This window comes from Pongo pygmaeus, chromosome 4 (genome assembly GCF_028885625.2).
Source record: "Pongo pygmaeus isolate AG05252 chromosome 4, NHGRI_mPonPyg2-v2.0_pri, whole genome shotgun sequence".
Taxonomy (NCBI): Eukaryota; Metazoa; Chordata; class Mammalia; order Primates; family Hominidae; genus Pongo; species Pongo pygmaeus.
In genome coordinates, this window is record NC_072377.2 from 137,708,857 (window position 1) to 137,734,528 (window position 25,672).

Genomic DNA, 25,672 nt, shown 5'->3' on the forward strand with positions numbered 1-25,672 from the left:
CCCCACAAATTCATATCTTGAAACCCAGCCCCCAATGTGATGGTACTTGGAGGTGGGGCCTTTGCGAGGTGATTAGGGTATGAGAGTGAATGGGATTGGAGCCCTTAGAAAGAGGCTCCTGGAAGCTCCTTTGCCCCTTCCACCACGTGAGGACACAGTGAGAGGATGGATGCCTAGGAACCAGGAAATGGCCTCTCACCAGACACCAAGTCTGTTGCTGTCTTGATCTTGGGCCTCCCAAACTCCAGAATGATGAGAAATAAATTAGTTTATAAGCGACAAAGTCTGTGGTATTCTGTTATAGCAGCCTGAACAGACTAAGACAGTCGTGGTCTCTGGTGTCTAGTCAAACACTACTCTAGATGATTCTGTGAAGGTATTTTAAAAATGAGATTAACATTCATTTCTTGGTTTTTATTTTTTGAGACAGTGTCTCACTCTCTTACCCAGACTGGAACGCAGTGGTGAGATCATGGCTCACTGCAGCCTCAAACTGCTGGGATCAAGGGATCCTCCCACCTCAGCCTTCCAAGTAGCTGGGACCACAGGTGCACACCACTATGTCTGGCTAATTAATTATTATTATTTTTTTTGGTAGAGATGGAGTCTCCCTATGTTGCTCAGGCTGGTCTCAAACTCCTGGACTCAAGCGATCCTCCTACTTTGGCCTCTCAAAGTGCTGGGATTATAGTCATGAGCCACCACGCCCAGCTCAGATTACCACTTAAATCAGTAGACTTGGAGGAAAGCAGATTACCCTCTGTGATGTAGGTGAGCTCCATTCAATCAGTTGAAGGCCATAATAGAAAAAGACTGGCCTCCTGGTAAGGAAGGGATTCTGCCAGCAGGTGGCCTCTGGACTCAAACTCCAACTCTTCTCTGGGTCTCCAGCTGCTGCCTGCCAGGCCGATTTTGGCCTTACCAGCTTCCATAGTCACATGAGTCAATTCCTTAAAATAGATCTCTCTTTCTGTCTCTTTCTTCACATAATACACACACACCCTAGGGGCCCTGCCTAATACTGTCATGGCATAGCCGTCTTTAAGCTCGCTGAAGGCAGGTGCTGGGTCTCCTTTGTTCAGCCCTCTGTCGCTCATACCTGGCACAGTGCTGGCTCCCCGTTAGTAGCCTGGTGATTACTGGGCACTTCCCACTTTCCATGTCTCAGTTAGAAAGTCTGCCCCAATGAGAGCCAAGAGTGGGCGGGGTAATGGATTCATGTCTGGGGCTGTAGTGAGTTTTTAGTGCCTGCCAGGGCAGATGGTGGGCAGTTTTGAACCGGATGTGGTTGTGCATTTTGGGAGCTGAAACTTCCACATGGAGAAGAGAGACTTCTGGGTCCAGGTGCCTGCCTTTGTCCAGCCACTCTTTGGACTGGGCCAGAGCACGACTATCGCACTGTGATCAGCATGAACCTGCAATTACGATGGAAAGGTGGGAGAAGGACGCAGAGTGGCTTTGCCTTAATCAGTTCTCACTTTAACAACTGCAAACAGACTGGCACCAGAAAAAGGTAGCTTTTCTCAAGTTTTATTGTAAAATCCTCAGAAAAAGAGCATTTACAATGACAATAGTTTATGATAATTTGGAGTCATGGTTATACCAAGTGGTACTGTAAATACACCATGTGTTTAATACTGTGTAATAGGTCAAAGTAAACACAAACTTATTTCAAATGCCACATACGGTTACTGTGTTGGTACAAATTTCTGCTAAAGTTGATGTATTAAAAATAATTCATATATATTTTATAAATAAGGAAAAATTCACATGTATAATAATTACAGGAAGCCTTTTGAGAAATACAGGTGATTACAGAAAATATATTTTGGAGGCTACACAACAGTTCAAAATAATGTAATCTGCCTTGACATGAGAGATCTGAGAGTTTTCTGAGGTGGGGAAGCATGAGACTCGAATAGGACAAATGATGTGTGTGGCTTCACATCTTGAGGGTCACTCAGCTGCGCTACAGCATGAAATGGTGTGTGTGACCACGCCAGCAAAACTCCATGCCCAGTTCTGCTTTGAGATAATCTCACACAGCCTTTGGGAAGCATGGGAAGCAGGGGAAAGGTAGGAAGCCACGGGGCCAGGCTAGGAAGGATGAGGGGGCCGGCCAGCCGTGGGAGCCAGGCAGGGAGGGAGTCGGGAACTGTGGGTCTGTGGTATGCGGCTTGCAAACCTGTTTCTCTCACCTCTCCCAAGTAGCACAGGACCCACAACTCTTCAACCTATGGCAGATGTCATGCTGGGCAATGGATAAAGGTTTAGATTTGGGGCATTTTCTCAATTTAGAGCTCTTGGGCCTCACAACCCAGCCAATACTGGTTGCTCTTACTCAGAAACAAAGCTCTGATCTTGAAGAGGGTGCCTCTGAAGGGCAGCAATCTCTGATCCTGCCAAGCACATGTCGCCAAGCTTGGTGTAGGGGTAAGTCAATAGTTATTGCTTTGTGGAGTGCTGGCTGAGCCCTCAAAAGCCCTCTAGGGCATGGCCCATGTTCTCTGTGGCCACATGAGCAAGGGCTGGTTCCATATATGTAAAGATGAGCTTGGAAAGAAGCGTGCATGAATTGTGTGTGTGTGGTTTTTTTTTTTTTAAGTGCATGCTAAATACTCTGGTGCTGGCTAAAGAAGCCTCACTGTGAATTTTGGAGGATAATCCCCACTCTTCTATTCTCCATAATTTCATACATTGTTATTTAGTTAAATTAGCCTTCCCCACTTGCTGCCCACAGCTCCAAAGGAGGATGTGGATGCACAGGACAATGCTTGTTTGTGTCCCAGGGTCTGCTGTGTGGCTGCTGCCTAAAGCATGCAGGCCCAAATAAGATGCTCAAATCCTCATGTGACTTAGCAGGTAACCTGGTATAGATAAAAGCAGGGAGTGGATTGCATTCCACTGGCTACTTGGGGTCTTGTAGTCACACCCTGAAGATAGGCACTGTATTTTTTTTTTCCCTTGAATTTTTAAGCATCTCTGTTTTATGATCTCTATAATTTTGGAGAGAAACCAAGGCAGCTAGTGACTTTCTTGAACAAAATTTCTTTGCCTACATGCCAGTTTGGGAGCACATAGTAGTATCTGGCCTATGAATGACTTCTGGCTTGTACCCCAAAGCAGGAAAGCGGCACGGGCAAAGACCATGGGGTAGGGGCTGGTGTAGCGGTCAGGTCAGTTGCTCCTTGAATGGTAGGAGCTGTTGTGGAGTGGCTCATGAGCAGGGGGCCTGAGACACAGGAATGGAACAGGAAAGAGGGGAGAATAAAAAGGGAGTTGGAGGGAGGCTGCAGGGGCTTGGGACCTCTGAGAGATGATGCTTGGCTGAGATGTCATGGTCTCGCTATTCCTGCTGGACAACACCTGACTCCCCTGATGGTTCCCAGCCAGCTCTCTCTAGTCTTGGTCATCTAACTCCAAAGGTCTGCAAGCGAAGGTTTGGAGGGTGTGATTCTGGGCGGCAAGGGACTGTGTCCCTATGGGTTCTGACTGTACTTGGAGTGGAACCTGGGGTCCTGGGTGGGGGAGGCTGTCAAGGACTTCGGTGGCAGTGCTTCAATCTTATTTGTTACCTGCCTGGCCTCCTGGCTGGGGGTGGAGGGGAGTAGCATTCTGGGGGTGCTGGGTGTAGGGGTGAGTGTGAGGTAGATTGGTGGATGCATAGGAAGGAGCTGGGAGTGGTAGTGTCAACTCTCCTGGAGGCTTGCTTCTGAAAAGGAGGTTTGAAGAGTGGGAGAGAGAGTTGTGGGATTTGCTAGTGAAGATGGTTTGTTGTCTGTAATAATGGAATGAAACACATCATGATAAATGAATCAACTATACTTTTTAAGCCCCTTGTAGAAAAATATATCCAGAGTGAATCTGTTTCACATCTCAGTTCTGAAATCTTCTTTAGTTCACAGGTTATTGGTCAACAGAAAACAAGATGTGGCCGTACAAAGCCAACTCCTGGCTACTTTCCTAAATGAAGACTCAGTAGTTGCAATCTCTATGGCAGCAGGCCATTCTCTGCTTTATTTGGGGTTGAAAGCTGGCTTCCAGTGCCTACCTGGAATGGGGAGCCTTGTCTGGACAGATGGAGATGGGGAGATGTCTGGGTTGGGGGTGGGAATTGTAGGGGTTGAGTTTCTGTCTCTGGTGATGCTATCTCTAGGTCAAAGTGCCTGAAGTTTGGTATTAGTAGTTGGCTCCAGCCAGGATTTACAGGGCTCTTCTAGCTTCTTCCTGGAGCTTGGGGAAAAGTGGGACACTCGAATGACTTGGAGACTGAAGAAATAAGCCTGGGCCAGCCCCAGGCAGGGTGGGCTGGGTCAGTGTTGGTGAGGCTAGGATGATAGCTTTGGCTGTGGGTGTGATGCTCATCAACCCTCCTAATGCAGGCAGGTCGTGCCATCGTCCAGAAGCCAACAGTCCCCCTTCCTGCCATCCGTCTGAGGCTGCCTGGGTGGGCTTTTGGACCCAGAGCCTTTATGCAGGGTTCTGCCCACTGGAGCAGAAGAAAGAGGGCCTCTATTTCAAAGCCTTCCTGTCACCACAGGTGCAGATTATTTGTCATTTTGGGAAAAAAAAAAAACTATCGAATTTTTGTAAAATTAATTTTATTTCAAAATGACTGAGGGAGTTTATATAAATAGCTTTCTCGATGATTCTTTTGGTAAAGTCAGTACTTCTTTAATAGCTAAGATATCAGTTGTGAATTGATCTTGTGGGTTCATTAGGAGGATTACCGGCTGGGCTTGCTACAGGAGGCCCCCCTGTAGTGAGGCATTTCCTACCAGTGGCTTTCCAACTGTGTCCCATGAACCTCTTCTGGGGTGAAGCATGGGAGAAAGGGCAGGCCAATCTGGCCTTCCTCCTCCTCCTCCTTCTCCTCCCGCCCCTGACTCCCCACCCAACCAACTCTATTGGTTTTCCTGCTAAAAGGCATTTACCTCCCTGCATTGGTGACTTTGCCTCCTGGGGCTGGACTCCTGAAACCCTGACCTAGGCTTCAGGCCTGCTTCGATTCAGTTGTGTCTGGCATGCTGTCAGTGAGACCTAAGCCTGCCGTCTCCAGGAAATGCACTCTGAGGACAGCGAAGGGCAACTATGCTTTTTAGACACGCTCCAAGATGGAAGGGACAGTGACGGGGGGGAACAGGTGCCGTCACTCCTGATTATTTTAAAAGACCAGTTTGGGTCGAACTGGTCTTTGACTTAGGAATCCTGCTGCCCAGAGGGGCTCGTGTTCTGGTCTGGTAGTTGGTGGGGCTTTTCCTCCTTTAGGCTCAGAGATCCTTTTTCTGTCAGGGGCTGATACAATTGAAATTTTTCCAAAAAAAGAAGTTTATGAAAGTTGGAGAATTTTAGTGGTAAAAATGGGAGATTGGGAGTAAACATATCAAGATACTGAGGCAGGAAAAAAAAAAGGGGTGAGATGGGTCATCCATGCATCCCAGCTACTGTGAAACTGCATTCTAGGCTTTTGAGGTGAGCTTCCTCAACTTATATCTACATAGCACATCTTTTAAAATAAAAAACAGATGTACCTGTCTAGGTACAACCCTAGGAGTCACAGGGAACAGGTGTTTGGTGGACCAAGATACATGAGACATACAAGTGATTGATCTCATGAGATCTGGGGCAGGGGATGCAGGTGGCTTGGGCAGTCAGGCAGGAGTGAAAGGAGCTGTGTGTGTTGAGAGTGACACAGAGTCTAGGGTTTCCTCTCCTTGAAAGAGTTCGTTCCTCAATGGCAAAGGAAAATCCTGGTCATGTCAGTAGGTGAAGGTGGCCAAATTAGCAAAGATGTCTGTGGTGAGACCACCTCTCCCAACCCGTGTGGCTTGCAAAATGATCATTCAAACCAGGACACATGTAAGTTCCACTCATATGCGGGAGAGGGAAGGCGAGCCTGTTTTTGCTGAGTCTCTGATCTAGGCGGTCTCCAGAGGGCTGTGTGGGTTGCACTTCTTCGATGCCCACATGAGAGTCACCACAGCCTGAGACACGTAAGGAGAATGCAGTAGCGCCAGCCTGTGGCCTTCTGTTCTGGGTTCTGCAGTGTGTGTGTATTGATTGGGGAATGTGGGTAAGAAAACCCTCGCTGAAATGTGTTCTCGCTGCAGTGCTGATGCGGGGATGGGGTACCAGAGATGAGTGGATGGGCCACAGGTAGGAAAACAACATCTGTTTTGAAAAGGTATAGCTTCAGGAACTCACCTGGCCCCACTTGTGTCCTTGTGGTTTCTGCATTGAGCCTGGAGGCCACCCATACCTTGCCAGGCAAGCCCAGTCTGCCCTGAATCTGGGGTACCAGATCTGACTAATGAGATGTCTCCCTTCAGTGCTGAAAAGGAGGCACACAGAACTTGTTCTGGTTTTTTGGGGTCCTAACACAGAACCGAGTCCTTACGGATGAGGTGGCCTGGTCTGCTCTTGGAGAAGCAGGGTGGCAATAGTTGACAGGGCTGGTATTCTTAGATGACCATTGTTCTTTCTGGCCGTGGAATGTGGGGTTGTGACCCCCCCGAGACTCGGCCTAAGGCAGGGAAGGATATAGTTGGACCTCGGAGAGCATCTTTTTGCTTACTAGCATTTGAGATTACAAAAATTTTTTTAATCAAAAATTTCCAAAATAAAGTGAGTGATTTCCCCATTCCCCAAGATGCAGTAAGTCTTGTTGGCTCTCCCTCAGGCTTACAGCAAGTCAAATGGAAAGAAAAGCAAGAAGCAGCCGCGAGGGAGAAGATGTGGTCCCACGCGAGGACGGATGGGCTTTCAGTTCGGGAGGGAGGCCCCTGCTCCTGGTCGGCCTCTGCTTCCGGGCCACTCTGTCAGGGCAGAGTCTGGCTGGGTCTGGCGGTAAGGGACAATGACTATGTGAAGGCAACTGACAGAGGCGTCTGCTTGGAGAGCAGGATCCCTTGGTTCCATGATGTCCCCAGGTCACGCAGTGTGCAGCTTGGCACAGAAATGATCCCTTTACACAGCAGCATGTGTTCTCATTGTAGCTCAAGGCATAAATCATACTTCCTAACAAAAAAACCCCAATCTTGGTAGCAGCGCATACCTTATACTAGGAAACTTGCAAGGAGACCAGTGTTGAACCACAAAGCGAGTACAGGTTTTTGCTTTTGTCTGTAAAAATGTACAGCGCACCTGCTTGGGGCTGCAGTGTCAGGACTAGGGGGTGCTCCTTGGCCCAGGGCTCTGCTCTGGGTCCTTCATACCTCACCCACCCACACCACTGTGGTCCCCCCCTTTATACCTGACACCTCACACCGCAGCGTGTTTTGTCTCCCATTGATGAGGAACAGTGACTCTCGGGCTGGTGTGAGGAGGTACTGTCCAAAAAGCCCACTGTCCCTCATGATTCTGCGGGCACCCCCCCAGGGCTGGGCTGGCCCTGTGGGTGGCTCCTTTAAGTTCTTCAGCATGCCCACCTTCCCCGTGGACAGCTCCAGGAACAGCAGGTCTGGCTCCATGTGCAGAGCCGCATAGATGTTGTATTGATTGCTTTCAGTGAAGGAGCGCTGGAAGGCCAAGTCTGAGATGCCCGAGTTTATTTGCAGGTCATACAGGGTCTGGATCTCGCCCCGCACTGTGATCTCCTGCACGTGCAGCCAGGGGCTGTCAGCTGCACCACTGACTATGAAGCGCCCGTCGGGGGATGTGTGTGGGGTGCCTGTTACATCACCATTGGGGCCAATCACAGAGTCTGTGACACTGTCAATGAGCAGCTGTCGGGCAGCAGAGGCGGGGCTGTCCTGACGGCACTGGATGAAGAAGTAGCCGCCCAGGTGGGTGTGCGCCATGGCCTGGGGCATGCAGCCATGGTGGTGCAGGCCGATGGTCTTGAGGGGCATCATTGTTTCCAGGTCCACCTTGTGGACCGCAGGGTCAGACTTGTTGAAGATGAAGCCAAACCTGGGAGGGGAAGAACTGAGGTCAGAGGTCACCTCCAGGGGTGGGGAATCTGTCATTTGTCTTAAACAATTATATCCTCTGCCTTTTCCCTTTATTATAATCCTTCAGTGATCTGATAGCCTAGTAATAAGATCTGTCATTTTGCAGGGGATGTCTTCATAAACAAATAATCTATGATCTCAATCCAAATGCAGTGGAGTTACAAATGTTCCTGGATTTATGCTCTTGTAACATGCACTCATCATCGTTGGAAATGATTATGGAGGAAGGCGAGAGGCCCTTCAGCTGCTTCTCCGTTTATAATGCTTATGATCTGTTTCCCTGAGGCCCATGCCAGCTAGAAAGAGGCGAGTCTGTGTCTGGACGGTGAGCATGGAGGAAAAGGGCAAGAGATCCCTGCCCTGATTCTGCCTGTTACAAAGATAAGATATGAGTTCTATATCCTCGCTGTTTTCTAGACTAACTGGCAAGTTAGAATTTGAGGATGCAGATGCAGCCGAACAAGTGCAGATGTTCTGTTAGTACCCTCTTCCCCTGGAAGGGAAACATGCGGGGGTAGTCTCTTCTCTGGCCACATTGGTGATGTGGGTAGGAAGAACCCTGGGCATTGGGGTTGAGGACAGCTTTTCCCTCCGGAGCTAGATGGCCTGGTGCCGGCACACTGCCCTGCTAGCTGCAAAGCCTGGGGCAGGCTGCTTGCCTCTCTGAGCCTCAGTGACTCTAACCAGGGTAGCTCCTTCCTAGGGCTACTGGGAGGATTTGATCTAAGATGGAACTTTAGCAGAGGGACTCAGGTAGGTGGAAGCTGCTCACATCTGGATTTTCTAAAATTCCTCTTTGGAGGCTGGTTGGGAGTATGGAAAAGCCTGACTCCAGACAGGACTTCCCTTTGATCTTGAGAGCCTGTACCTAAATCCCTTGCTCACAGAGGCCTTTTGGTGCTGTGTACACCTACAGGAATAGACTGGATTCTCTTCTGTAATTTTCTCTAGAAAAACTGTACCCCAGAGTGGAGGAAAATACTCCCTCCAAGGCATATCTTTAAAGCATCCTTAAAGAACCGGAGCATGGAAATAGCAAGAAAGAAAACTCTGCTCTTATAAGAAACTTTAAGTTAAAAGCCGCACACAGGAACTGCAGAGCCTCTGAGTGGGCCCGACCCTCAGCTGAATACAGCTGCTTTATGAGGGCTTCACCATTTAATATACTCTTAGAGGCTCTTGCACAGGCTCTCTCTGCAGTGGGAGGGTTCATAAAGTGGCTTTCTTCCTTGGGTAAGGGTGAATGGGTGCATCTCCAGCATCAACTTGCAAAAACGAATCATTTCTTTCTGCAGAGAGGTGCTTGATGGCGGATTATAGAAAGGTATAAATAGTGCTACAAGACATTTGGGGTCTCGATGGCTTAGAGACAGGCTTGGTCGTCTGGCAGTGGTAAGTTTACAGAAGATATTGGGGGCTCTCTGAAGTGAAGAGGGATGGGGACTGACCATGCTGGGCCGAGGTCTGCAGTTGAGGCCATGGCTCTTATTGTTGGGTGGTTGTTTTAGGTAGTGGCAAACCATGGCAATCAGGAAGCCTTGTCTCTTTGTGGGCTCCTCGCTCTGGGGGTTCCTAAAGCATTATGGGCTGTGGTTAGATGGGAATGTGGAAGAATGGTGCACTGAAAGAAGACTTGGGTTTACGTTTAGTCTGACTTTGCCAATTCCTAGCTGTGTGACATTGGTCAGTGTCTTAACTTCTCTGATCCTCATCTATAACATAGGGGTTAAGACCACTTGGACTAGATTTTTGTGTCTAGCAAGCAGAGGGTGCTCAGTTTACCGCTACTGTTTCTTTCTTTCCTCTGCTGCCTTTACCTTAAGGATGGGACTTCCTGACCTTTCTGGGCCACTGAGGGCATTAGGAGCTGGGTGCCTTCAGTATAATAGAGTTACTGACCCCAAGCAATGAGGACTAGGCTCTGGGTCTGTTTTACTGGAGCTTCTCTGTTCCTTCATGATGGGGTCCAAATCCAGCATAGGAGGAGTGGAGGAGACAGAGAAATGAGCAGGTCCCATGCTGGGCAAAGCTGCCCCTTGCAGGGCTGAGCTGGAGCGGGGAGTGCCTTAGAGGCGTCATGGGCCAGTCTCACCTGATGTGGTTGATGATGAGGTTTGTTGGGGGAATGAAGAAATCATCCACTCCTGCGAAGGGTGTGCGGATGAGGTGCTGGCCCTGGCCGGCGCTGGCTTCTGTGATCACCTACAACACAGAGTGGGAATCCTAGTGAGGGCCCATGCAGGTGGGGGCTGAACCTGGAGACACCTGTATGCTCAGGTGGAGTCACCCTGGCAGAGGGGTGCTTGGGAGAGAGATGACTAACAAACGTCAATCTCAGGGAAGAGGCAAGAGCAAAGTGGGAGCAGTTCAGGAACATCCTAGGAAGGGACTCATTCTTCCTGAAAGACGAAGTGGTGGGACAGGACTGATTGCCCGAATTGCTTCTGCCCCATGGTTAAGCCTGCCTTGCTGCACTTTGTCAGCCACCATGATGGCAGAGTGAGAACCTGAGGGGGGGTGGTGGGGTTTCCAAGGGAAGTCTCCAGAATGGAAACATCACTGTAGTTGCTCAGAGACCACCTCCTCTCGCAATGGGGAATCCTACCTTCTCAACATGGAAGCCATGCTAGGGAAAGTGGGAGAGGGCTTTCAATCATGAAAATGTCAAGTGGTGGAACTGTCTACTGGGAATTCATTTTTCTCTGGTGCCAGATGCCTAGGCCAGTTTGTTGGTAGTCTCTGTCAGATGCTGCTCACAGGCATTCTCTGAGGTGCGACTCCAGGATTGATGAGAGAAAGCAGACATCCTACGGGATGCCACTCTGAGATGCTGGGCTGTTTAGATGTCTTGCAATTAGAATGGTGGGAAGAGGTCCTGATCTCACACAGGAGACTTGCTGTAGAAAGTCAACAATTAGGCCCTGTGCCTTGTACAAATTGGTGATGACAGAGCACGGCTGCCTCTGTTTCCCTGGAGGTAACGCTTTCTCCCCTGTGGACTCAGCAGGAGACAAGAACCTTTCCCTGGTGTGTGTCCCAGCTGCACTCATGTCAGGGAAGGCACAATGGCAGCTCCGAGCAGAAGCCAGGTGGTGTGTGAAGTCAGATAGGATGAGTGAGTGGTCTGGAGTCCCTCACTCCCTGAAACCCTGTGGTCAGGCTGGGCAGCCCTTCTGTCAGCCAGTGAGGCCCAAGCCAGCCAGCCTGTGTCCTCCTGCCTTCTGCATATGCTCATCAGCCTTCAAGTTCTAGGCCACTGCCCAGAAAGCAGCAGACCAGTGGCCCGATGAGGGGCTTGGCCAACTTACAGGCCCCGAGAAGCCCAGACCTTCTGTGCAGGAGAGGAGGCAGATGCTGGGCCCCTGAACGGGAAGGTGAGACACTTTTTCTAATCATGATATTGTGGCCATATGTGTAGAAAGGAGGGTCTAGATTTCTGCAGCCTGAGGCTTGGCCTGTAGGGAGAGAGCTGACTCTGGTGGGGGCTTGTGACTCCCATGGCTGAGAGCTCTGGATGCTTCTACTTTTTAGGAATGGAGCTGCCTTCTGGCTTTTACTTTTATGACAAAACAAACAGCACCTGGCCTGCCTCCTCAGGCAGGCTGGAGGCTTGTGTCTTTTTTCGTCTTGCTTTCCTCTGCAGTCAGCAGGCAGAGGGCTGGGCTGGAGTGATGCAAGCCATGATTTTCAGGCTTGAGGCAGTCCTCACGTTGCATTAGGTTATTTCTCTGTGATTTTTTTTTTAAGAGGCCAAATGATTACTTCTATGGCAAGCTCATAGGAAAAAAACTCATAGAAGTGGGTGTTAAGAAAATATCAGCATTAGGAAACTGGATCTTAGAGAGTCTGAAAAGAAAATGCCAGGGAATTCCAAGAAGCCATGCAATCATTGCTTGGTATCAGGCCTGTCATTTTAGCTCATAGTAGAGATGGAAAATTACAGGCTGTCATCGGTCAGTGTCATTCACGCTTCACTGCTCTGACACCCTATATTCAGAGGTTACTTCATCAAAACGCAGTGCCACGGGCCATTGAACTGATGTGGGCATGTCAGCCTCGTTTCTCTGAGTCACGAGTTCCTCCTCAGCTTTTTCTTGTGTCCTAACACACTGCTGGGCCCACAGTGCCCTAAAGATAACTGTCAAGCCCCTCACATCTGCTGCTGTATGGGCTTGGTACAGGAGATGCATGCATGTGCCTGAATCTCAGGATATGCCCATCAGTTGGCAGGGTGGGGACAGGAAGGCTTGGGCATCTCCCTCAGAGGGATGTATGAAGCCAGCTGGGAAGTGGCATGTGGAGGGGCGGGACAACATGGTATCCAGAGGACAGGCTGGGAGGCAGCTAAAAGCTGGCCTGAGAAAGGGGGTGGGCCAGAGAGTGCAGGGCAGCATTGGAAAAGATGCCAAACCTTCCAAACCTTCCAAACCTGGGTGCTGAGGAGGGCTTTGGTGGAGGGAGCCTCATTTGTACAAACACATTTCTGTAGTCTTCCCAAAGTGTGTTCAAGAAATCCTTCCGTGTTGGATATTTAGGATATTATTTTTAATCTCTCGCAAATACAAAATTGTATTTGCGAGAGATTAAAAATAATGTCATAGCTCAATTTTTGTCCACATCCATGATTATGGCCTTTGGAAAAAATTCTGAGAAGTCAAGTTGCTGGATCAAAAATTACTCTTTCACTGGCCAGGCATGGCGGCTCACACCTGTAATCCCAGTACTTTGGGAAGCTGAGGTGGGCAGATCACTTGAGGTCAGGAGTTTGAGACCAGCCTGGCCAACATGGTGAAACCCCATCTCTACAAAAAATACAAAAATTAGCTGGGTGTAGTGGCATGTACCTGTAATCCCAGCTATTCAGGAGGCTGAGGCACGAGAATTGTTTGAATCCAGGAAGAGGAGGTTGCAGTGAGCCAAGATTGTGCCACTGCACTTTCAGTCTGGGTGCAGAGTGAGATTCTGTCTCAAAAAAAAAAAAAAATTAATCTTCCAGGCTTTTGGTTCACACTTCCCAATTGCTCACCACAAAGGCTATGCCAGTTGAATTTCCAGGAGCAGTTTTTGTAAGCAATGGTTTCTTTAACCCTAGCCCACAGTGATGAAGGTAGGTTTATTCAAATGATTTCATACTTTTTTTTTGTGATAATGCATATCCTAGACTTTCCGGTTATGAGGAGGGAAGCATCATGCTGTAATTCCTGGTATTATGCTTTCAGTGTTTTGTCATTTAGGTAAAGGTAAACTATTGGTTATTGGTTTTGGAGAAGTAGTCTTTATTATACCTAAAGAATTTCCTTCTATTCCTATTTTTAGGCTTTTTATTAAGAATGCCTGCTGTATTTAATTAAATGTCTTTTCAGTATTTATTGAAAACATCCTACATGTTTTCTCTTTCAATTTGTTGGTGTTATGAATAATATTGACTGATTTCCTGACAGTGAACCATCATTGCATCCTGGGAATGTGTTCCCTGCTTGAGCATTTAGACACATTCCTGGATTCTATGTCTTTTTCTTTGTGTGTGTGTGTGTGTGTGTGTGTGTGTGTAGTGTTTGTTTATACACATGCATCTCTCCTGTGAAACTCCCTTTTTAAAATAAATTATCCTTGCATAATATTCCTGGATTTGTATGTTAGACAAGGACATGGGTCCAAGTCATCTCTTGGATTCCAGTCATTCCTGTAACCAAAACCAATTCTTCACAATTTATTCATTTTAAAAAATCATAAGCCATGTGATTTCAATGCGCTTTAATTTGAATTCAATTAAAAAGAATTTAACAAGTCAACTTTTCCCAAACAAAACTTTGTATTCTATTTTCTTTAGCAGCTCAGTGAATCTAAACATTAAGTTTCAATATAAAATCTTTAGAAACACCGTAAAACTATTTAAACAGTGGTAGTTTGCATCTCTTTGTAATCACTGAGCCCATGAAATTCAAAGCCAGACAAATCCTTGTACTACTAAGGGTCATAAGCCAGAATGTCTTAAAAAATATCCTCAAAGCTTTGGAATCCATAAGAATTAGGAAATGAGTCAGAGTCAGACACCCCGAGCACAAACTAGCGCAACCCCACAAAACATGTTTAATTTGAGTTTTCATCCTGGACTCTATTTCTAATAGTATGTTAGAATTAAAAACAGAATTCTGCCTCTGTATTTATAAGTGAGATTAGTCTACAGTTTTATTTTTTATACTATTTTAAATCAGGTTTTATAATCACAATAACACTGGCTATTTAAAACAAACTGTACATTTTCACCCTATGGTCTTGGGATAGTTCAAGTAAAATTACCTAATTTTGAGGACTTGACAAAACTCAGCTGTACATTTTTCTATGGTAGATTTTTCTTTAAAAAATCCATGGTAATTACTCTAGCTCAAGTTTCTCTTTTCATAAGTCAGTCAATTTTTTTTAAACATTTTGCAAGCATTCACTCATTTCCTCTAGGTTCTAAAATTTGTTGCCTCAGAGTTTCAATGTAGTGTTATTTTTTGAGATAAAATCTCATTCTGTCACCCAGGCTGGAATGCAGTGACGTGATCTCGGCTCACTGAAACCTCCACCTCCACCTCCTGGGTTCAAGTGATTCTCCTGCCTCAGCCTCCTGAGTCTCTGGGATTACAGATGTACACGACCACACCCAGCTAATTTTTGTATTTTTAGTAGAGACAGGGTTTCACCATGTTGGCCAGGGTAGTCTTGAACTCCTGACCTCAGGTGATTCATCCGCCTCGGCCTCCCAAAGTGCTGGGATTATAGGCATGAACCACTGCGCCTGGCCTATTTTTCGTCTTTTCATCCTCCTGTATCTGCAATAAAATTCCCTTTCTCATTCCTCATTTTGTCTATTTTTGTTTGCTTTTTTCTTTATTGGGGTTGTGAAGGATTCATCTTTTTTGTTTTGCTTTCTATTAATTTTAGTCTCTATTCTTTCTTGCAAGTTTTGTTCTCTTTCAATTTCTTAAATACTTCCTTTCCAGGCTTTTAAGCCCCAAGAATTCCTTGGTACAGCTTTCTCTGTATCCTGTAAATTTTGATACGAAATAGTCTCTTTTTCTTTGCTTTTGAGACCATTGGTAGTTTTCCTTTTAATTTCCTCTTTGATCCAATAGATATATCCAGGAATGTTTTCTTAATTATCAGAAAATATAGCCTACAACATCTACTTTTACAAAAATTTAAAGTTTCTTTAGTGATATACTTTTTTATATGGAGACATACTAAAAAATTCTATTTGACTGATGAAAGGCTTTCTATATTTTTATTAAACCAAACTTCTTGTTTATATTCAATTTTCCTGTCATCTTGTCTCTTCGTATATTTTAAATCAAGCTCTTCTATGTTAATCACTCTTGTTTTATGTATTTGTTATGTTGTTTGATATAGATCAGCTGTTCAGCACCTACTGTCTCTCAACATGCTTAGTGCTCTTAACCCTAAATTCCACATTGCCTGATGCTACCATGCATGCATGTTTTTTGTTCACCTGTCATCACTATTCTCACCCCTTTAAGGGCAACCTTTTATTATCACTTTATGTGTGTTTCTTGGAAAAAAGTTATTGCTAGTTTTTAAACCCAGTCTGCTCATCTCTGCTTTTAATTGGGGAATTCAGTCATATTTGGTATAATGAGATATTCACTTCTCAACTACCAATTTCAAACAACATTCTCTGTATCCTCTCTTATCCCAATAAAGTGAGGTTTAAAGTGAAGTTTTGAGTGAGTATTTTTACTCCCCCTTTCTGCATACTCCCTACTTTTGTTTATTTTTTGAAACAGGGTCTCACTCTGTCACCCAGGCTGGAGTGCAGTGGCATGATCTTGGCTCACTGCAGCCTCCACCTTCTAGGTTCAAGTGATTCTCCTGTCTCAGCCTATCAAGTAGCTAGGACTACAGGTGCATCACACCTGGCTAATTTTTGTATTTTTTTTTTTTTTTTGTAGAGACGCGGTTTTCCTAGGTTGCTCCTGCTGGTCTCCAACTCCTGAGCTCAAGTAATCCTCCTGCCTCAGCCTCCCAAAGTGCTAGGATTACAGGTAAGAGCCACTGCACCTGGCTCCTACTCTTTTTACTGAAACAATTTATCTTTAGTTACAGCTTGGTACCAGAATTTCTTTCATTGTCTCTCTCGTCATTCAAATGTCCTCACCTAGCACTTATTGTACATTGCCAGATAGCCTCTCCTCATCCATTTTACTTTTAATTTTAGATCTTCCTCTCCTGGTTCATTACTTGCCACTATCTCTGTCCATCTTGATGTCTCTATTCTGGCTCATCTGATGTTTGTCTAGTATCTTTCCTTAGGTGTGGCCCATGCGTGATGGGCTCCCTGAGTTCCTGCATACCCGTATATCTTTCTTTTGTCCTGACAGGTAAATGATGTCTTGCTTGGGAATAGAACCCCTGGAGCATGTAGATGGAATACCACGGTCTTCCAGCTCCTATTGCAGGTGAGAAGTCCACTGTCAATTTGATTAGTTTTTCTTAAAACTTGGAGTTCTGGAACTTTATCACTAGTGAAGAGATGTGTCATTTCTCATCAGTTTAGCCTGGACTTGTAGATTCCTTTTAATCTACAGGATTAAGTTTCTTCAACTTGAATGTTTTATTGGAAACTTATTTAATGTTTGACTCCATTCTAATAGTTATCTTTTCTTTCTAAACTTCTGCTCTTCCCACTTCACGGCCCAACCTCTTCATGGGTTTGCTCTGTGATTTGAGAGAGCTTTTCTTGTTCTTTGTCTTTCAGGCTACTATTTTGGGTCTCAGTAGAAACCACGTATTTTTCTTTTTTTTGTTTTTTGAGACAGAGTCTTGCTCTGCTGCCCAGGCTGGAGTGCAGTGGTTCCATCTTGGCTCACTACAACCTCCACCTCCAGGGTTCACGCGATTCTCCTTGCTCCTGAGTAGCTGGGACTACAGGTGTGCACCATCACGCCTGGCTAAGTTTGGGCATTTTTAGTAGAGATGGGGTTTCACTGTGTTGGCCAGGCTGGTTTCAAATGCCTGACCTCAGGTGATCTGCCCACCTTGGCCTCCCCAAGTGCTGGGATTACAGGCGTGAGCCACTGCGCCTGTTCACGTTTTTCATCTATTGCAGTTTTAAACTGGGAAATCTTTTTTGTTGTTTTTCTGGTGGCCCCTCCTCTTGAATTTTCTGAAGTGCTTTCTTATTTTTTGTTGGTATTTCTGGCAGCTGTATTTCTTTGGGCTGGTACTGTGTTCTGAGTGACCTTTATTGTGGTGTCCAGGCTCTCTGATAGGTTATTACTACTTTTTGTCAGCTCACTGGGCCCAAGAATGGTTGGTGGCTTCCCCAGTGTGACAGTGGCCTCAGAGTGTAGAAACTGAAGTTGTGAGTGATGCAGAGGTGCAGGTAGTTGGTCAGTCCCTAGGAGGAAGCTTCTCCAGACCCTGGTCTTTCTGCCCTCTTGCCAGTCTTGGTTCCAGAGGGTTCTAGAGGGGAGTTAGCTCCATTTGCAGCCCTTCTCACCTTGGGTTCTGAGAGAGAGAGAGAGAGAGACCCTAATCTCCAGAGGCATCCATTATACGTAATGAATTAACTTTTCTCCTGTGCACCCAGAATGGTTCTATGCACCATCTTTGGGAGAATTGAGAAAATAGGCATTCAAATCACTTTATAGGGTTCATTCCTCTTATGGATCCCTGATGGGCAAGTCTGGGCAGGGCATACTCAAATTACTCAAGTCAGGGTTGCTATTGACCTTTCTTGGCTGATGGGGGAAGGGATCCCACGGATCTCTGGAGCTCAAGCTCTACCCAAGGGAGTGCTAGATGTTTGGGCTCCAGAGCCACACTGTCTAGGGTGGACCATAGGCAAATTATGGAACTTTTCTGTACTCTAGCACACTGTAAGCACTTGGTAAGTGGGCTTTTGTTTACAGATATAATTGCTGCTGCTTCTCCTTCTTCACTGGCTAACATCTGCTGCCTGCTTTGACACTATTCTCCAGCCTCCCTTCTAGACCCCAGAGCCTCATTCTGTTGGGACCCAGGAGCTATTGGCTCAAGAGAGGCAGGATTGTGGGGCTGGATGGGGATTGGGTGCCATGTTCTGATTGTTGTGATGTCAGAATCCCATTCATCATCATTATTGCTGTCATCAATTGCCTGTGAGGGGCATTGGCCTGAGGCTCTTTCCTCCTCTCTCCTTGAGCCTTTATGGATATATTTTGGACAAATGTAATTAGCTACCTGGAGAAGCAGGAGATACTTATTTTATAGGGAGAGAGTTCTTCTCTCAGTGGAGTGTGGGTATCAGCCTCCAAGTGCTCAACATACCTGGAGACTTGGTTGGGACTTGTGCACGTCCCCCCAGCTCAGGACCCACACTTGGTCATGTGACTTGTCATAGGACAGCTTAGCCGGCAGAGGGTCCACACCTATGGACTTGAAAAAAAATAGTGACATGTTGTGAAAGCTGACATGATGGTCATTTCTGGGCGTTGTATGCATGGGCATCACTCCTGGGCGAGGGGAAAGCCAGTCTAGAAGCCTTGCCAATGGTTCCATTTGGGAACCCAGGGCAGAAGCTTCCCCTCTGGCTTTCTTCTCAGAGGCATAATTATTATTATTATTATTATTATTATTATTATTATTTTTTTTTTTTTTTGAGATGGAGTCTTGCTCTTGTTGCCCAGGCTGGAGTGCAATGATGCGATCTCTGCTCACTGCAACCTCCACCTCCCAGGCTCAAGAGAGTCTCCTGCCTCAACCTCCCGAGTAGCTGGGATTACAGGCATACACCACCACGCCCTGCTAATTTTGTATTTTTAGTAGAGACGGGATTTCTCCATGTTGGTCAGGCTGGTCCCAAACTCCCGACCTCAGGTGATCTGCCCACCTCAGCCTCCCAAAGTGCTGGGATTACAGGTGTGAGCCACTGCGCCCAGCCCAGAGGCATAAAATTAGTGGTCAATAATGTTCCTTATTTTCCTGCATGTTTTACTTAAAGGGACCTAGACTAACACGGCAAAAGTCTGAACACAGAGGCTAAGTTTTTCACTCAGGAACCAGCTCCAGGGTTCCTTCATTCTTCCTGAAAGTCTTGGACCCTCAGCATCCTTCCCTAGACTACTCTGTGGCCTAGATTCTGGTGAGTTGGTCCTTCCTCCTAGGTCATCTGAGGTGGACTTTGAGATCATCCATTATCACCCCTCTCTATCTATCTTTGTTCTACTCTGGGCAGTTTCTATCTTGCACAGGCTTTGACTGGCGCCTCTGGGTCTCAGACTATGGCATCAGCAGATGTGCTCTTTTTTAACTGCAGTACTGCTATCCCCTGATGATATAGCTTCTCCTATGGCCCTGTCAAATGAAAGCTGTTTTCTACTTCTTATAATATAGATTACAAGCTCAAAAACTCTGTTCTATAATGCTCATGTCACTAGACTATGGCCCCCTGCTCTTCTTCTTGTCACTGGTCAACATTCTAGTCCTCCCTTTGCTGTCTTCCTCTCTACTACTCACTTGGTCACTAAGTTTGGTGCCTTCAATCCACATGGAAGAGTCATCCAAAGCCCTCCTTAGTTCCTTCTTGGTTTCAATGATCTTTTCCTCCTCCCCACCTCAGCCACTATAACTTATACTTTATCTCACCCACCCATATTCTAGTATTCTAGTCTCTCTGATGTGGGGGAGAAAAACTGCATCCTCTCTGCCTCCACTGGTCAAAACTTTTCTAAAGAAGTAAGCACTTCTCCTTAACTCACTTTCACCAAGTTTCTGAATTCATGCCAAATTCAGAGGTCATTTTGTAATCCTATTTGACATTTCAGTAAGATTCCACATGATTAAACCCTTACATACCCTTCCTTACCTCACGTGGCCTCCCACCTCCCTGGCTTCTCCTCTTCATTCTGACTTTACCTTTGACTGGAATGCCATGGCTTCTAATAACCGTCTATACTCTGATGACTCTAGAATTCATTCATCTGTTGATGATCTCAACCTAACGTATAGAGAATTGAACTTTTGATTTTCCCACCCTGCTGAAATATATCTCTTCTCCACTCATCACCATCTTTGAAGTCTCCCTTTACTCTCTTGCTTTAATTAAAAACTCTTGTCCCCTGAGCCTTAAGTAGAGGCGGTTTTTTATTTTCTAGACTTTACATACCCCAAGTCCTTTGTAGCCTCCAGCTACCTGTATTTGTTCCTGCCAGCTTCTCTTCATTCACCAACGGCTTTAGCACCTGACACTGTCTTCCTCTACTGAGGGCTTCCTAACCCATCAGTAATGATACCATCTTGACAACACATTCTCCTCCAGCTATCCTGTTCAACTTCCCTCAAGTTTGGACTTTAGCTATTCTCTCTCCTTTCTGCTTAACCTTCTCCCATTGGATTTCATACTCTTATTCTAAGGTGGTATGGAGCAGGAGTCTGGAGAACTTAAGCCAAAAATCATTTCAATTCAGGACAGAATTTTTCACAGTCTCAATGTGCTGAGCAGCAAGGCTATGGCAGCCAAGAGATCTGATTCTGGCAAACAAGGCCTAGGATTAGGGGCAAATCAGAGGCAGGCTGAGCCCTACAGAAGCTTCTACTCAGTCTCTACTGTCTTTGCCTAGCAGAGGAAAGTGTAATCTTCTATATAGAGTGTTTGCCATTAAAGGTTTATTAGAAACAGAAGATAGGTTGAGAGAACATATCCAAATTGAAGCAGAAAGAGACATGTGGGACCCAATGGAAAGTCCTAACTTTTTTTTTTTAAACAGAGTTCCCAAAGAAGAGGTGAGAGAGAACGAGGCAGCAGAATATATGAAAAAATAATGGCTGACATTTTTTTCAGTCTTTTGAAAGATATCAGCATACATATTCAAGAAATACACATATTCTTTGTAAATCCCAAATCATAATAACTACAAAGAATGCCATATGCACACACATAATAAACTGCTAAAGATCATGGAGAAAAATCTGGAAAGTAGAGAAAAATGATACAGCACCTTCAAAATAGCAACAATAAGACTATCAACAAAAATAACTGAAGATAATGAAATGATACCTTAAAATGCTGAAAGAAAAGAATCGCCAACATAGAATTCTATACTCAGTGAAGAATAGAAAGTAAATTTTTTTTTTTTTTTTTTTTTTTTTGAGACGGAGTCTCCCTTTGTCACCCAGGCTGGTGCAATCTTGGCTCACTGCAATCTCTGCCTCCCAGGTTCAAGTGATTCTCCTGTCTCGGCCTCCCAAGTAGCTGAGATTATAGGCCTGCACCACCATGCCCAGCTAATTTTTGTATTTTTAGTAGAGACAGGGCCTCACTATGTTGGTCAGACTGGTCTCGAACTCCTGACCGCAGGTGATCCACCTGCCCTGGCCTCCCAGAGTGCTGGGATTACAGGCATGAGCCACCGTGCCTGGCCTGAGAAATACAAAGTAAAGATATTTGAAAAGAAAAACTGTGAGACTCTGTTTCCAACAGATCTTTAAGCAAAGCTGGTGTTAGAACTATTCAGGAATTAATGGCAAATGTGTGGGTGAATATAAATTAATGTCCTGTGGGGTTAAGTTACATATACAGATAAAATTCATTACCACAACAATGCAAAAGTAAGGGGGAGGAGGGTTGAAGGAGTTGAAGTGTTTTATGGTTCTAGCATTATTGGGGATATTCAGTAACAATTTGTATGAGACTGTATTGATGCAATGATGTGTGTTGTAATCACTATTATGTTAACAACATAAAAGAGTGCATCGTCAACAACAGAATAATTAAAATGCTTGGCAAATCCACAAGAAAGCAAAAAGGAGAAAAAAGCAACAGAAACAGGTAGGTCAAATAATAAAAGTAACATAGTAGATAAAAATCAACTATATAATTAATTACATTAAACATAAACGGATCAAATACTCCAAGTAAAACACTAAGATGATTAAATTAGATAAAAACCCAACTACACATGGCTTTATAAAAGAGGACCTTAAATATAATGACATAGAAAAGTTGAAAGTTAAAAGGAGGGAACAATTATACCATGAGAACACTAATTAAAATAAATCTGATTTAGCTATACTAGTGTTTGTTAGACAATAGATTTTCAGGCAGGCAGCATTACCAGAGACAAAGAGGGATATTTTGTAAGAATAAAAGGAAAATGATATAATTTTAAAGCAAAAATGGGTAGAACTTTGAGAAATATAGTGGAAGATGTTAACACACCTCTCTGCAGCTGATGGATTAAGCAGACAAGAAAATCACCAAGGATAGATCTGAACAATACAATGAACCAAGTAGATATAATTGACACATATATAGAATACCGTAGCTAACATCAGAATGCACATTCTTTTAAAGTACACATGGAACATTTACCAAAATTGGTCATAAGCTCAGTCATAAAACAAGCTTCAATAAATCTCAAAGGATTGATATTATTCAGAGTATGTTCTCTGGCCAGGGGAATCAATAACAAAGAGACAGTTGGAACATGTCCCATTGTATTTGCCAAGAGAAACATGACCCTGGCTATTTCCAACTTTCTTCATATAACAAGCCTTTACTGGGGAAACTGAGGATTGTTGAAGAGATCCAACTCTGGTCTCACTTTAAATTTATACCCACAATTCTTAAGTGGGCCCTCATTGTTGCCCAGCAGTCCTATCATATTTGCCTGGACAGTTCAGTCTCATGTTCAACTTTTACCTCTCTCTTCAAACCTCCAGGCTTGACTGAGAAAAAACAACTCAAAAAGAAGTTCATCTAACTACCACCCATTGCATCACCTATTGTACTTGTGCCTGGATGTAAGATATTCCATTTCCTTCTGTTATAATGAAAGGATGTGATTTTATCTGGAGCTAGATCTCCCCTTGTGTGCTTTGGATTTCATTGACTCCTGCCTAGTGTCAATGCACGATGAGGATGCAGGAGAGAAAGAGAAGAATTGTGGGAGTAGTTATTCTCAGAAGCATATAGTGCTGTAATGTCACCTACTTTAAAAAAGTTCTTTTGGCATTCCCTTCCAGGCATTGCCTCATTTCTTTACATTTACTCACCTTTACAGCAAAACCCTTCCATATGATTGCCTGTATTCACCATCTCCATTTCCTCACCTACAATTCTAACTTGAATCCACTCCAGCAAGCTTGCATTCCACCATTATCCTATCTGTTCCTGCCAAGGTGATCCACGACTCTATGGTACCAAATCCAATGGTCAGTCCTCAGTCTTCATAACATACATATGCTCATCACAGCATAACTCTCCCTTGAAACACACTCTTCTTTTAGCTTCAAGAATATCTCTCTTTATCCTAATTTTTTCCTATCTTTCAGGTTACTCCTCCTTAGTCTCCTTTATTGGTTTATTCTCTCCTTACTGATGTTTAAATGTTGGAGTGCTTCAGGCCTCCAACCTTGACCTCTTCTTTGTCTATACCACCTCTTGGTGATTTCATCCAGTTTTCTGGATTAATACAGTTCATGTGGTGACGATACCCAAAAATCGATATCTCTAGCTTAGGCCTCTCCTTTGACTCCAGACCTGTTTATCTAACTGCTTACTTGACTTCTCTACTTACACATCTAACAGTATTTTAAACTTAAATCATCCCCCAATCTGCTCCCTGCCTTGCCCGAAGTCTCTTCTCTTATAGTGCATTAGTTTCATATTGCTGCAGTAACCAATTATTAGAGATTTCATGGCTTAAAACAACACATTTATTCTCTTACAGTTCTGGAGACCAGAAAGCCAAAATCAGTTGAAACCAGCACTCCTTCTAGAGGCTCTAGGGGAGAGTATGGTTCCATGCCTTTTTCCAGTCTCCAGAGCTGCATTTCTTGTATCCCTTGGCTTCTGGCCCCTTCATCCCATCTTCAAAGACAGCAACTCAGCATCTTGTTTCAGTTCTCACATTGCCTTTTTCATCTTTGCAGTCAAATTTTTCTTGGCCTCCCTCTTATAAGGACATTTGTGATTGCATTCAGGGCCCATCCAGGTAATCCAGGATAATCTCATTTAAAAATCCTTAATTTAAACACAACTGCAAAGTCCCTTTTGCTGTATAAGGCGACATCCACAGGTCCTGCAGATTAGGATGTAGACATCTTGGGGGCTATTATTTAGCCTACCACACATTGTAAATGGTATCACCCTCCTATAGTTGCTTAAGTTAAAAGACAACTTAAATCCTTTTTATCTCAAGCCTTATATTCAACCTGTCAGAAAGAATCTATCAGAAAGTCTTTCAGGCTTCATGTTTAAAATATGTCAAGAAACTGATCATTTTTCACCACTCCCACTGCTGTTGTCATCTCTTGCCTGGATTACATCAGACCAGATCCCTGCTCCATCTTCCTGTTCTTTTGAGACAGAGTCTCGCTCTCTTGCCCAGGCTGGAGTGCAGTGGTGTGATCTCGGCTCACTGCAACCTCCACCTCCCGGGTTCAAGTGATTCTCCTGCCTCAGCCTCCTGAGTAGCTGGGATTACAGGCACCTGCCACCACGCCTGGCTAATTTTTTTGTATTTTTAGTAGAGACGGGGTTTCACCACATTGGCCAGGCTGGTCTCAAACTCCTGACCTTTGGTGATCCGCCCACCTCAGCCTCCCAAAGTGCTGAGATTATAGGCGTGAGCCACCACACCCAGCCCCTGTTTGTTAATACAACCACCAGGTTGATTCTTTAAAGATCTAAGTCAGATTGGATCAATCCCCTGATGAAAGCCCTTCTGTGACTTTCTCACTGAAATATCCTCACTTTGGGCTTTGTTTTAGCTCCTGACTGGTCTCCGAGGCCCTGTGTGAGTGGGCCCTTGCTTGGCCTGACTTCATCCTCCCACTCTACCCCTCATCACTGTGCCTTCTCTCAGAGTCTCGGTCCTACCTGGCATCTCATTCACTTTGAGGGAGAAGGCCAATTGAAAATAGTCTTCCAGTTCCTCTTTTGCTTGGAACCTGGTTTTTCATAGTCCTTATTACTTATAGTTCTCTAAAATTCTGATTTATGGTCTGTTCCCCAACTAGAATATGAGTTCTAGGGACATTATTGCTCATTTATGGCTGTTTCCCTACATAGTAGACAATCAATACTTAATGAATAATTACACATGAATCTTTTCTCCCTTCAGTCTGACCACCTGGCACAGCAGCTGGGGAGTATGCAGAAAGCAAAGAAGAACGTGGCAGGCTGTGCCCCAGAATTCGAAGTTTTCCTCACTCCATTAAAGAGGTGTACCTGTAGGACTTTCTGGGCTTGGATGTCGACCACAAGGACTCTGCTCAGTGCTGGCTGGGCCACATAGATGTACCGGTTCCGGACGTTGACTGCAGATACCCACTGGCAGGGCTGGGTTGCATTTTTTTCTCTTTGAGGACATATTTCTTCCTGCAAAGGAGATAGGCTGTCATATATCTTCTTAATTGCCCTTTCCCTCCAACATCTCTAGGTACTCTCTCCCCTGACCCTCCTCTGTGCCTTTCTTCCTCTCTGTTAGAATCCTTTGGATCCATAGAACAGGGCACCCAAGCCCTCCAACATCACCGACTTCTCACTTAACATTCCTTTAATCTTTTGGGGCTAAAATCCCCTTTGCACCCGTTCAGTTAGCAGCTTCCAGGTCCACGTTCTTCTATTCTGTACGCTACCTTCTCCCTCTCCTCATCCTCATTTTAAAAACTTCTGTTCATGGCCAAACTTCTGAAACAGTTGCCTATACTCCTTCTCCACTTCCCACCTC

The 25,672-nt window shown here is 45.1% G+C and overlaps 1 protein-coding gene and 1 long non-coding RNA gene across 2 annotated transcripts in view; one reads left to right on the plus strand and one right to left on the minus strand.

The window, feature by feature from the left end:
* Positions 1–25,672, plus strand: part of LOC129036393 (uncharacterized) — a 107,011-nt gene that overhangs the window by 72,957 nt on the left and 8,382 nt on the right. The window contains exon 2 of the long non-coding RNA XR_008502532.2: positions 15,908–16,000. This is a non-coding gene — a long non-coding RNA (uncharacterized LOC129036393). The remainder of the gene's footprint in view (positions 1–15,907; positions 16,001–25,672) is intronic.
* Positions 6,823–25,672, minus strand: part of FSTL4 (follistatin like 4) — a 413,607-nt gene continuing 394,757 nt past the window's right edge. Inside the window, exons 13-16 of the mRNA XM_054487430.2 lie at positions 25,171–25,320; positions 18,267–18,374; positions 10,045–10,154; positions 6,823–7,911 (exon numbers count right to left, since the gene is read on the minus strand). Coding sequence (XP_054343405.1) covers positions 7,209–7,911; positions 10,045–10,154; positions 18,267–18,374; positions 25,171–25,320 — 1,071 coding nt within the window. The 3' untranslated portion in view covers positions 6,823–7,208. The remainder of the gene's footprint in view (positions 7,912–10,044; positions 10,155–18,266; positions 18,375–25,170; positions 25,321–25,672) is intronic.